We start from the raw sequence: 14,037 nt of genomic DNA, 5'->3' as shown, positions 1-14,037 counted from the left end.
TTTTCACAAACAATTTCTATGTTATTATTTGAAACAACATCATTACTATTTTCCTGACCTTGACTTTGAGATAAGTTAATTTGAGGACCTAGCGGGGGAGGAAAAAAATAAAATTGATTAAATTTAGAAATGGAATATATCAGAGGAAGACACATGCTCATGTGGGGCTTTAGTGCTTTACAAGACATGGCTCACTTACTGGTCTGTCCTGATCTTGAGACACCCTGTACACAACCAGACCTAATAGCAGCCAATGAAATCGCAATCAAGACTGCAACACACTGGAGCAATATTTGACTTTGACATTGATTCTTCCGGACACGGAAATCAACTATTAAATTTAGAATAAAATACTTCATTTATACTGCTGGGATGAGACTGAAAGTCCCTTTACTCCCTCAGTCTAAATAATTTGCCCTTACCTTTTCCTGGCCTCCAGGCTGGGTGTGGTTAATGTGATTTGGCGCGTAGCTTGTCACCAAATGGAGGGTAAAATCCCGTCACTAAAGACCTTAGCAGTTATTATTGAAGTGAAACCCTATCAAAATACTTACTTTAGTTCCAAGAGAGTCCGAAGATTGAACAGCAGGCGTGAGGTTGAGTCCAAACGAATTCAACGTGTTAGAAACAAAACTAGACAGCACAGAAAGAGCTAGTAGGGTATCAGACGTGGTCCTCTCATTCAGCTTACTACTATTGTGAAGCTGTCCATACGTTGTAGATACCAGATGACTCAGCGTATCCATTACTTTAGGCGTGGAGAAATCATCACTCAACGCCTCGCGTATTTTCCGCTTATCTGTCTCCAGGGTTGCCAGAAGTTGCGTCGAGTCCACGTTGCCATGTTGTATCTTCTCCTTGAGGTAGTTGTCACAGTCGACGACAAACGTACGGAATCTCTCGATCAGTTGCCGCGCGTTATGAAATGTCTCTTCGTTATAGTTCATATCTGCGTTGTATGGAGATAGGAGACACATCATGCGGAGCTGACTAGGACTGTGGGTCTTCAGAAAGTCACTGGCTGTGACCCACGTTGCCATGTTGTATCTTCTCCTTGAGGTAGTTGTCACAGTCGACGACAAACGTACGGAATCTCTCGATCAGTTGCCGCGCGTTGTGAAACGTCTCCTCGTTATAATCCATATCTGCGTTGTATGGGGATAGAAGACACATCATGCGGAGCTGACTAGGACTGTGTGTCTTCAGAAAGTCGCTGGCTGTGATGAAGTTCCCGAGGGATTTGGACATCTTGGTCCCGTCCGTCCCGCGCAGGTGTCCCGTGTGTAACCAATAGTTGACCCACTGAGATTGGTTATGAAACGCGCAGCTCTGAGCCTCCTCGTCCCGTCCGTCCCGCGCAGGTGTCCCGTGTGTAACCAATAGTTGACCCACTGGGATTGGTTATGAAACGCGCAGCTCTGAGCCTCCTCATTCTCATGGTGGGGAAATTTGAGATCAATCCCGCCGGTGTGTAGATCAACCTGCCCGCCGAAAAAGTGACTTGCCATGGCGGAGCATTCGATATGCCACCCAGGGCGACCTTTACCCCATGCACTCTCATACCATGGCTCCCCAGGCTTGGCACTCTTCCACAGGGCGAAATCAAATGGGGAGCGTTTCACGGCGTGTTGTGTGATGTTCTCATTTCTCCCCCACAGTTTGAAATAGTGCGGGAAGCTGTCCACATCGAAATACACGGAATGGTCGCTGCCTATGTAGGCTTGCTTGGTGTCGAGTAGAGTTTGAATGAAGGATTGAATGTGAGGGATGAACTCGGACACTCGGGTAGCTCTGGTGGGAGGGAGAACACCGAATTTCTCCATGGACTCGAAATATTCCAGCTCGTACCTGAAATTAAAGAGAAATTCAAATACTACTGTCCGTAATGTTAAAGGGCCTAATAGGGAAACCTGGATAAGGATCAAGTAAAGAGGCAAAGAGATAAAAACCCTATCACTAAAAACCTTCCCCTTTCGAAAAAAATTGACTGAAATTAAAGACAAATTTAAAGACTGTTCGTAGTGTTAAAGCGCCGACAACTATCTTTGCCAGACGGTAGATTCTCCAACCAACAAATTTTCGTAAGTGTTGCGAACTGGTGAATTCAATGTACTTTTGAGCTCTCCTATGCTATATGTACTAAAATAATGATTGGAACAAGGACTCTGGTTGTTAGAGTGTCCCTCTGTCAATAATAATAATAAAAAGATCTTTATAGGAGCTTCATTTCTACCTTGCTCTTCTCATTTCAGTCTACAAGCGATATACTGTTTTCTACTGCAGGGCAAAGTGGTTCAATATCGCCTGAACCTACCACACACACCCCGAGTACCTTACTAAAACCCTCATCAAATAGTACCAATTCTACCAATAACTTTGTCAAACCATCCACTAGTACCACTTCTTTTGCTAAGCCATCAACTAGTACCGATTCTTCTAATTCTTTTGCCAAGCCATCGAGTAGTGTTCAAGCGAACATGGCGAAGAAATCAAAGCTAAGTGTGAGGCCGCTGGGATGTTTGGATGTGGATGAAAGCCCTACTCTACCCTGGGTTACTGTGGAGGAGTTCTTTCAAGATGTAAGTAGAATAGAATTTCTAGAATCTAGAATACACCTTGTTTATACTGCTCGAATGAGACTAAAAAGTCCCTTCACCCCAGCAGTTTAAACAAGGTCTCGTGTATTTTGTGGGTTAACCAGCATAATACATAAGTGTCTGGCCGGGGGACAATAAACAGGGAGTAGACCAGGTTAGTCTGGTTCGCGGACTTGAAACACGGAGTATACCAGCCTGAAATTTCCTTTGCTAAAGAAAAAGCAAAGGTTGACTGCAAATGGCATCCACAGAGGTAAAAACCCTGTCACTAATACTCTTCTTCTTTCGGAAAAGATGTTTGATCGAGGGAACTCTAACAATGGATGTCTTATCATCCCGAAATCGAAGAGAGAAGATTTATTAGAAGTCTTGGAAGAGAAGGTATTGTTATTTCTTTTGATAGGAAAGAAGGTACAAGCTTCTTGAAAGCATAGGGATTTTGCTAACATGAGGGTTTTAATGTCACACTGTCTAGAATATTCAGGACAGTCCCGCTTGGCTGTAGCACAATGACTAGCCTTACAATTGAAACAACATAAATCAGAATTTTTGCAAGCATGTTTCTCTTTATCATCCTCCATGGGTTCAGCACAAAATCTGCATCTAGGTTCACTTCGACATTTTCCACTAGTGTGACCATAGCGTAAACATTTAAAACATTGCATGACTGGTTGCATGTAAGGTTCTATCTCGCCTTTAACATGAAATAAATAGACATATGAAGGTAAACTCTGACCTTCAATCATCAACTTAACTGTTCTACTTGGGACATAGGTAGGAGCGCTGTTTTCATTGAGAACTCTACGGTTCAGTCTCTGGACACCAACAACATTATAATTCCTTGCATCAATGTTTTCAAGGATTTCATCATCACCAAAGTCAAGATCAATATCTCTGATAATAGCAAATTTGTAGAGATAAGCAGAGGGAATGAAAACATTATAGGATTCTTTCAGTTTACCATCAAGGGCTAATTTATTAGCAGAACTACTAGATTTGCAGGAAACAATAATCTTGTTCCGGGAGATTCTTTTATATTCAGACACGTCATTTGGGTCAATGGTTTGGGCCACAGCCTGACCAACCTTGTATTTGCATAGATAGGGAAGGAACTTACTCTTGTCAGAAGCTGTTTTATGTTCAAAGATCACTTTGAAAAAATCGTACCTAACATTGTCTTTATAACTGTTCAAAGCATGGGGGCTCTCATGGCCCCCGGTAGAATCGCCCATTTTAAGAGCAGAAAACGAAAAGGGAGAGTCTATCAATCCTTGATTTGGTTTGAAGAACAACTTATTCGAAAAATATTAAAAATCAAAGTCTGGAGAACTTAGATATTATCGAAAAAGGTACAAATATAACAATTTTTTAAGGTGAGAATCACAGAAAAAATGACACTACCTCAAAACTCTTCAGCCAAAAATTTTGTTTTTTATTTTTTGTACTCTAATGGAAACTCTTGTTGTTTGTTTCGTGTGTTTTTAGCTTTCAGACGATTTGTAAGCAGCGAGCACAGGGCGAGGTTTGATCAACATTGTATGGAAATTATGAAACGAGAATCGATAAGTTAAGATCACTTTCTACATTTTAGGTCTAGGACTCATAAAATTTCTTTCTTATTCGAATTTGACTTTCTAGTTTTAAGTTTCAATTTTCAACGGTACCTTTATTATAATAGGATTTAATCTGTGATAATTTCTTTTACTTTCTTTACCTATACCTATAGGTCCTATAGGAAGGAAAGTAATGTAATCGGCTGCTTTTTTTTCAATTACTTTTACCTATTTTTTCTTTTCTCTCTCTCCCCCCCTATTCGTATTAATTTGTGTATCAATTAAAAACGCATTACAGAACGTACTTTTCTTTCTTTATAAAAAATATAAATAACAATATATTCGCCGAATATTTTAAAAAATAATTTTGATTCTAAAGGTAGAGAAACACACTACCATCACGTCACATGATGGTAGATGAGCTCACGTGACGTGATAGTTTCCTCTTTATTTTTTCTGAGTTTCCTTGAGTTTCCTCTTTGTTTTTTCTGACCTCACGGCAGTGTAACTGGCAACAACTATGCTGAAACCTCCAGACAAACTAAATGCAAAATTGTCGAGTTGAAACTTACAGTACAGCCAGCGGCGATAGCATGTTCGCCAACTAGCGCTAACTGGGCCCCGCAAAAATGAACCTTACCTGTTTAGGATAAAGTTCGCCCCGGTCGGGAATTGAACCCGCGACCTAGCACTTACAAGGAAACCAGGCTGGCTTCCTTAAGCTTTCTCAGCCACATCTTTGAACTGCCATGTCGCTTCACACTTCTGATCCTTAATCTGCACCCCCAGGGCTAGCAGCTCATCTCTAAACTCATCACATTTAGTGAGAACAGGGCCCGAGTCTACTTTGGCCTTCTTCAAATCTATCGCCAACTTGCGAACCTGAGTGCGGAAGTTGACTGCGGAATCCAACACAGCATTCACCTAGCGGGGGAGGAAAAAAATAAAACTGATTAAATTTAGAAATGGAATACATCAGAGGAAGACACATGCTCATGTGGGGCTTTACAAGACACGGCTCACTTACTGGTCTGTCCCGATCTGGAGACACCCTGTACACAACAAGACCTAATAGCAGCCAATGAAATCGCAATCAATACTGCAACACACTGGAGCAGTATTTGACTTTGACATTGATTCTTCCGGACACGGAAATTAACTATTAAATTTAGAATAAAATACTTCATTTATACTGCTGGGATGAGACTGAAAGTCCCTTTACCCCCGCAGTCTAAATAATTTGCCCCCTAAACCGCCGTCGCCCTATAACGCCAAAAGAGGGGAAGCGACCTTCAGAAGAGAGGAAATTTCGGAAGGAAAATACAACTAAACTTACCTTGGTTCCCAGAGAGTCCGAAGATTGAACAGCAGGCGTGAGGTTGAGTCCAAACGAATTCAACGTGTTAGAAACAAAGCTAGACAGCACAGATAGAGCGGTTAAAGCGCCTAAGAGGGGGGAGAAAAGGCTTGATAAGGTTCATGTAAAGAGGTAAAAACCCTGTCACTAATACTCTTCTTCTTTCGAAAAAGATGTTTGATTGAGGGAACTATAGCAACGGGGGTCTTATCGTCCCAAAATCGAAGAGAGAAGAAGGACAGGATAGGAGAAAACCAGATGTTCAAAAAACGAACGTTATGTGTTTAGGATAGAGTTCACCCCTAGTGGGAATTGAACCCACGACCTTCTGATGCAATATCTTGAAAATAAGTGGACAGATGTTCAAAAAAAGAACTTTATGTGTTTAGGATAGAGTTCACCCCTAGTGGGAATTGAACCCACGACCTTCTGATGCAATATCTTAAAAATAAGTCGGAGGAAGTACCTTTTGGCCACGGTTTTGTAATCTTCTTTGAGGGAATTGGCTTTGTTGATTATCTTGTCATCAATGTCAGTCACACTAGAGATCACTATGGAATGAATGTGAAAGTAGTGCTCTAGTATTCGACGAATGATGTCTAGCTTCACATTGCACACAGCATGGCCTGGAATAGGAGAGCAAATAGAATCTTTTACCATGAATTTTTGGGGGTTCAGGAGTATTCACACAGAGAAAAAACTCCAACTAGGCAGACGTGCTACCAACCAAGCTAACTGCATGGCCTGGAAGAGGAGAGCAAATAGAATCTTTTACCATGAATTTTTGGGGGTTCAGGAGTATTCACACAGAGAAAAAACTCCAACAAGGCAGACGTGCTACCAACCAAGCTAACTAGGCTGCTGCACACAGCATGGCCTGGAAGAGGAGAGCAAATAGAATCTTTTACCATGAATTTTTGGGGGTTCAGGAGTATTCACACAGAGAAAAAAACTCTACCAAGGCAGACGTGCTACCAACCAAGCTAACCAGGCTGCCCAGTAATTCTTGAACTCTGGATTAACTGAAAACTCTCTGATGTAAAATTGGGCATAAAAGGGTTGGGAAAAATTACAAAAAGGAAAATTTATAAAGTTGATAGAATTAGTCAAGGAAGCTCTTGGTAATACTGTGATACCCACGACAGGTGAGAAAAGCCTTTCTGCTAGTGTTAAAGCGCCTAAGAGGGGGGAGAAAAGGCTTGATAAGGTTCATGTAAAGAGGTAAAAACCCTGTCACTAATACTCTTCTTCTTTCGGAAAAGATGTTTGATCGAGGGAACTCTAACAATGGATGTCTTATCATCCTGAGATCGAAGAGAGAAGAAGGACAGGATAGGAGAAAACCAGATGTTCAAAAAACGAACGTTATGTGTTTAGGATAGAGTTCACCCCTAGTGGGAATTGAACCCACGACCTTCTGATGCAATATCTTGAAAATAAGTGGAAGGAAGTACCTTTTGGCCACGGTTTTGTAATCTTCTTTGAGGGAATTGGCTTTGTTGATTATCTTGTCATCAATGTCAGTCACACTAGAGATCACTATGGAATGAATGTGAAAGTAGTGCTCTAGTATTCGACGAATGATGTCTAGCTTCACATTGCACACAGCATGGCCTGGAAGAGGAGAGCAAATAGAATCTTTTACCATGAATTTTTGGGGGTTCAGGAGTATTCACACAGAGAAAAAACTCCAACAAGGCAGACGTGCTACCAACCAAGCTAACTAGGCTGCTCAGTAATTCTTGAACTCTGGATTAACTGAAAACTCTCTGATGTAAAATTGGGCATAAAAGGGTTGGGAAAAATTACAAAAAGGAAAATTTATAAAGTTGATAGAATTAGTCAAGGAAGCTCTTGGTAATACTGTGATACCCACGAAAGGTGAGAAAAGCCTTTCTGCTTAATCACAATTCATCATTTTTGGCACACTATAATAAATATTAATAAAATAAAAACAATTCATCATTTAGATTTACCTACTTTTCTTTAATTCACACACCAATTTGTAACAGCACTTGCTACAACTTACCAATATGTGGAGAATCATACACTGTCGGGCCACATGCATACCATTTCAGGTGGTTCTTGTTTTGAATTATGAACGGGACTTTCGTTTTGGTGATGGGGTTGTAGATTTTAATCCCTGTATCATACCCAGAAGGCAGAGACCACTTGGGGCTTTCACAAGATGTTGCGTAAGACAAGGCTAGGCTTGACTGACTTAGAATAGAACATCTTGCAAAAAGAGTCAAATATTTTAAATTCAACAGAATTGACTTTGGCTGGTACATGTTGGAAAAAAAGTGCTTGTTTCTAGTAATTATTTAGATGTAATATAGGTCCTTAGATTATTGTTATGTAGTCTTGTCTCGGTGACATTTTGAAGATTGAGAGGCTACCCTGAAAATAGACAAACAGCTGTTAGGGCTGCAATATGTTATCTCTTCAGGATAAAATCCGCCCCGGGCGGGAATCGAACCCGCGACCTAGCGCTTAACAGGCAGCGCTCTACCCACCAAACTAACTAGGCTGACAGCCATCAATTCTTAAATACGTATGTATGATCAATAATTTCTAAAGTCCTATAATGGGGTCATAATAAATTAGAGTTTAAACCTAAAATCGGCACAATTGCCACAATTACAAATGAAGGGGCCACGGTGTTCTTCCCATTTATCCAGGTTTCCCATTTAGACAAGTCCGAATTAGACAGGTTCGACTGTATATAATATTTAGTTATGAGGTACACCATAAAGCTGCCTGGAAGAGACTGACAAGAAACGCCTTCCCTATATAAGTAGGCAAAGGCTAGGAAGAAGAAGAAGAAGATTCTTACCACGGTCTGAGTGCCGGAGGCCGGGTTGATACCAGACGTCACTAGATGCTGATGGAGAAGATCCAAGTTGGCCGACGTCTGAGGCTTGGTGCCGTTATCGTGAAGATGGTGGTGACTGGCCGGCCGTTCCAGAATGAAGCCGTCCTCACTGTAGTTGATGCAGGTGAACTCCAGAATGAACACCGGGTTGGGAATGGCCACAATCTGTGGAGAAGGACGAATGGTGATCAATTATAAATACCTAATTGAAAAGATTAGCAGATTTGAAATCAGCAGAAAAAAAAACATAACATAGACCCTACACAGTCTCTGTTACAAAAAAGTTCTTTTTTGACCAGTGGTATTAGAGGCACATGCGCCTAATGCAGCAGTTGTTTCTTTGCTACGAAATAAAAACGGCGGAGAAACACTTATCTTTTTTTTTAAAAAAAAAAAAGATCCTGGGAAACGCTGGGATGAACACTCCCTATGAACGTTTTCTGGCCTACAGGCCTGCTTATGAATGTGGACGGGACTTTAATATGAATATAGGCGGGGCTTCTGAATGCGGACGGGGCAGTTGGGGGTTTCGCAGGTGGGCGGAGCTTATTAATATGGGCGGGGCTTACCATGATTTCGAAATTGATGCAAAACTCAATGCTATTGTCCCTGATGTTGATATCGTGAACTCTGATACAACTGAGGAGAGCTGGGATTTGAGGGATGGGGATACAAAATGGCGGCGGATCACGTACTGCAATCAGAGAACAGGAATTCAGCTCTGAAGAAAGAAATTCAGCTAATAATGAGAAGAGTAAAGAAAGTTTCAGCTTACCAGAAAAGCTAAGTACCTACTAAGTAGATTGGTTTGAATAAAACAAGTCATTTTCTAAATAAAGCCTAAAAAAATCAGTAGGTACGTACCTATTGAGAAGAAAGATATCAATATCACACTTTAAGTAGAGATGATTTTTTTTAAAGAGGTTTGATAGAAGGAACTGTATCTGCAAAGGTCTTATCGTCCCGAAAGCGAAGTAATATGATGCCTGTTATCAGATGATGTCTCAGACTGCCCGAAAGGTAGAGATGTTTTCTGTCCGGAAATCAAAGATGATGACTCAGACTGCCCGAAAGGTAGAGAAGTTTTTTGGCCGGAAATCAAAGTCGATTTTTCAGACTGTTCGAAAGGTAGAGATGCCACCCCAGCAATGGCTTCGACTACGGGAGATACCACCGGAATTCTCACACCTCCTGAGTGATATCCTGATAAAGACGATGTCTCAGACTGCCCGAAAGGTAGAGATGTTTTCTGTCCGGAAATCAAAGATGATGACTCAGACTGCCCGAAAGGTAAAGCTGCTACGCCAGCGATAGCTTCGGCTGCTGGCGATATCACAGGAATGTTTCCACCACTAGTGCGATATCCTGATGATAAAACTGATGACTCAGACTGCCCGAAAGGTAGAGATGTTTTTTGGCCGGAAATCAAAGTCGATTTTTCAGACTGTCCGAAAGGTAAAGATGCCACCCCAGCAATGGCTTCGACTACGGGAGATACCACCGGAATTCTCACACCTCCTGAGTGATATCCTGATAAAGACGATGTCTCAGACTGCCCGAAAAGTGAAGATGTTTTTTGGCCGGAAATCAAAGTCGATTTTTCAGACTGCCCGAAAGGTAAAGCTGCTACGCCAGCGATAGCTTCGGCCGCTGGCGATATCACAGGAATGTTTCCACCACTAGTGCGATATCCTGATGATAAAACTGATGACTCAGACTGACCGAAAGGTAGAGATGTTTTTTGGCCGGAAATCAAAGTCGATTTTTCAGACTGTCCGAAAGGTAAAGATGCCACCCCAGCTATAACTTCGGCTGCTGGCGATATCACAGGAATGTTTCCACCACTAGTGCGATATCCTGATGATAAAACTGATGACTCAGACTGCCCGAAAGGTAGAGATGTTTTTTGGCCGGAAATCAAAGTCGATTTTTCAGACTGTCCGAAAGGTAAAGATGCCACACCAACAATGGCTTCGGCTGCAGGAGTTATAACTGGAATACCACCTCCCGTGAGGTATCCTGAAGAAGACGATGTTTTACAATGGCTTCGGCTGCAGGAGTTATAACTGGAATACCACCTCCCGTGAGGTATCCTGAAGAAGACGATGTTTTGTACTGGCCTAAAGATTGGTACTGGCCTAAAGGTAGAGATGTTTTCTGGCCGGAAATTGAAGATGCAGTTTCTGCCACCCCAGCGATACCTTCGACTACGGGTGTTATGACTGGAATTCCACCTCCTGTGAGATATCCTGATGATGAAGTCTGACCAGAAGTTAAAGATGAAGTTTCAGATTCGCCAAAAGGTAGAGATAACTTTTCAGACTGGCCGGAAGTTAGAGATGATGTTAAAGATCCACTGGAGGGTAGAGATGATATTTTAGACTGGCCAGTAAATGAAGATGATTTTTCAGACTGGCCAAATGGTAGAGATTCTGTCTGATAGTTTCCAGAAGTGAGAGATGACGTTTCAGACTCGCCAAAAGGTAGAGATATCTTTTCAGCCTGGCCTGAAGTTAGAGATCCACTCGAAGGTAATATTTTAGACTGGCCAGTAAATGAAGATGATTTTTCAGACTGGCCAAATGGTAGAGATTCTGTCTGATAGTTTCCAGAAGTGAGAGATGACGTTTCAGACTCGCCAAAAGGTAGAGATATCTTTTCAGCCTGGCCTGAAGTTAGAGATCCACTCGAAGGTAATATTTTAGACTGGCCAGTAAATGAAGATGATTTTTCAGACTGTCCGAAAGGTAGAGATGCTGTCTGATAGTTTCCAGAAGTTAGAGATGACGTTTCAGACTCGCCAAAAGGTAGAGATATTTTTTCAGACTGGCCCGAAGTTAGAGATGATGTTAAAAATCCACTGGAAGGTAGAGATGATATTTTAGACTGGCCGGTAAATGAAGACGATTTCTCAGACTGTCCGAAAGGTAGAGATGCTGTCTGATAGTTTCCAGAAGTTAGAGATGACGTTTCAGACTCGCCAAGAGGTAGAGAAATCTTTTCAGACTGGCCCGAAGTTAGAGATGATGTTAAAGATCCACTGGAAGATGATATTTTAGACTGGCCAGTAAATGAAGATGATTTTTCAGACTGTCCGAAAGGTAGAGATGCTGTCTGATAGTTTCCAGAAGTTAGAGATGACGTTTCAGACTCGCCAAAAGGTAGAGATATCTTTTCAGACTGGCCCGAAGTTAGAGATGATGTTAAAGATCCACTGGAAGGTAGAGATGATATTTTAGACTGGCCGGTAAATGAAGATGATTTCTCAGACTGTCCGAAAGGTAGAGATGCTATCTGATAGTTTCCAGAAGTTAGAGATGACGTTTCAGACTCGCCAAGAGGTAGAGAAATCTTTTCAGACTGGCCCGAAGTTAGAGATGATGTTAAAGATCCACTGGAAGATGATATTTTAGACTGGCCAGTAAATGAAGATGATTTTTCCGACTGTCCTGAAGGCAAAGATATTACTTGATATTTGTCAGAAGACACAGATGACGTTAGAGGTTGTCCGGAAGGTAGAGATATCGTTTGATACTTGTCCGACTTTACAGATGTTGTTTGATATTTGCCGGACGGTAGAAACGTGGTCTCAGTTTGGCCGGATAGGACGTTGGTCGTCTGGCCGGAGACAAGTAGAGGTGTTGGAGAGGGTCCCGGAAGTGTTACGAGTCCCGAAGAAGTTACTGTTTGGGAGGACACCTGCAATAAAGAAATAGAATAGAATATACCTTGTTTATCCTGCTAGAATGAGACTAAAAAGTCCCTTCACCCCAGCAGTCTAAACAAGATCTCGGGAAATGACTTTTTTTTTGCAAGCGCACAATAGTGATAGCATTGCACCAGTTCCAAATGGATTATTGAAGATAAGCCAGCGGGTCCGAGAACGAACCTTATATGCCTGGTATAAAATCCGCCCCGGGCGGGAATCGAACCTACGCCACGGCCTGGCGCCTACAAAGCAGACGTTCTACCAACCAAGCTAACTAGGCTGGCTCAGCTTTCTTAGATTACATAAAGGAAGTAGCCCTGGTAAAGTGTTGAATAAGCAGAATGAAAACTAGTGATGAAACTCTTCAGTCCTATTCGAGCAGTAAGTACATTAGGTACTAGAGGGTAACCCGTCCTTTGTACGGGATTAGCGCTGCGTAAGAGGCATGAGTTTAAAACGCCATTTTGAATCAGGATGGTTTCACCCAAATTGGGCCTCCGGACCTAGCGCTAATTCGTGTTTTCATGCTTCGTACACAATGTGATAAGCAGAAAATTTTTTTTTTTTTTTTTTTTTTTTTAGCCAGCGCGCAATAGTGATAGCATTGCACCAGTTCCAAATGGATTATTGAAGATAAGCCAGCCGCTCCGATAACGAACCTTATATGCCTGGTATAAAATCCACCCCGGGCGGGAATCGAACCCACGCCACGGCCTGGCGCCTACAAAGCAGACGTTCTACCAACCAAGCTGACTAGGCTGGCTCAGCTTTCTTAGATTACATAAAGGAAGCGGCCCTGGGAGAGTGTTGAATAAGCAGAATGAAAACTAGTGATGAAACTCTTCAGTCCTATTCGAGCAGTAAGAACATTAGGTACTAGAGGTCAACCCGTCCTTTGTATGGGATTAGCGCTTGAGTTTAAAACGCCATTTTGAATCAGGATGGTTTGTTTTAAGTAGCCTATGTCACTCTCAGTACTCTTCTCAAAAACCAAAAAAAAAAAAAAATCATCAAGACAGAAAAATTTCTGATGTGATTTTTGGAATCGTGGATGCATAAGTGGTAAGAAAAACTAAAAAGCTCATGATTCTAAGCAATGTAGAGACAAATCATTTATTTAGATTAATTTTATACAATACATCTAAGAAGAAATGAGAGCTACATAGGCAAAAGAGTGGAGAGAATGGAAGTGGGGGGCAGAAAAGGGCGTGGGAGGCCAAAGAAAAGGTGGAAGGATTGTGTGAATCAAGACTCAAGTGAGATAAATTTAACAGGGAATGAGGTACACCATAAAGCTGCCTGGAAGAGACTGACAAGAAACGCCTTCCCTATATAAGTAGGCAAAGGCTAGGAAGAAGAAGAAGATTTTACCAGTTGGGACAGAAATCGAATCTGCTAACTAGGCTTCTAGGCTGGTTACCTAAAACTAAATATGACTTACAAGAGATGGTTCTTTTGGCCAAAGTGTATCCACTGTAGTCGATGGTCATGTCAAGCTCCAGACTATTCCTGTGTATGGTGAGATTGGAACAGGCTGAAATTCAAACAAAATAAATTTATTATTACAACGAACGAAGCGAGTTTCCCGAATTTTAATTCGATCGAACAACGGTTGAATCAATTTTTATAAAAGTCGATAAAAATAACTAGGTGGGTACCTATAGATTCATTAATAGAATAAGATAATTGGTTTTTGGGCCCCATTGGCCTAAACGCGATTGAAAAAAAAAAAAATCCTTAAAGGGAATTTATCTTAAATAAATAATAATAATAATAATCCATCAGTTTTACACCCCCATTCTTTAAAAAGGTTTCATTTCCCAAATTTCTTCCAACTGTTTTATTTCCCAAGTTTCTTCCAATGGTTTTATTTACCAAGTTCCTTATATTTGTTTCATTTCCAAAGTTCCTTCTAGTCGTTTCATTTTTAAAGTTCCTTCCAATGC

General features: G+C 41.4%; 1 protein-coding gene across 1 annotated transcript in view; it reads right to left on the bottom strand.

The window, feature by feature from the left end:
- Nucleotides 1-564: 564 nt before the first annotated feature.
- Nucleotides 565-14,037, bottom strand: part of LOC103506543 (probable cysteine--tRNA ligase, mitochondrial) — a gene marked incomplete at its 3' end in the record, with an annotated part of 48,027 nt that continues 34,554 nt past the window's right edge. Inside the window, 7 exon segments of the mRNA XM_026821576.1 lie at nucleotides 565-1,028; nucleotides 1,225-1,335; nucleotides 1,425-1,848; nucleotides 5,974-6,157; nucleotides 6,362-6,384; nucleotides 6,872-7,121; nucleotides 7,537-7,907. Coding sequence (XP_026677377.1) covers nucleotides 565-1,028; nucleotides 1,225-1,335; nucleotides 1,425-1,848; nucleotides 5,974-6,157; nucleotides 6,362-6,384; nucleotides 6,872-7,121; nucleotides 7,537-7,798 — 1,718 coding nt within the window.

This window comes from Diaphorina citri, unplaced genomic scaffold (genome assembly GCF_000475195.1).
Source record: "Diaphorina citri unplaced genomic scaffold, Diaci psyllid genome assembly version 1.1 scaffold244, whole genome shotgun sequence".
Classification (NCBI taxonomy): Eukaryota; Metazoa; Arthropoda; class Insecta; order Hemiptera; family Psyllidae; genus Diaphorina; species Diaphorina citri.
The sequence above is the reverse complement of the archived record's forward strand: the minus strand, read 5'-3'. Positions and strand labels throughout refer to the sequence as shown.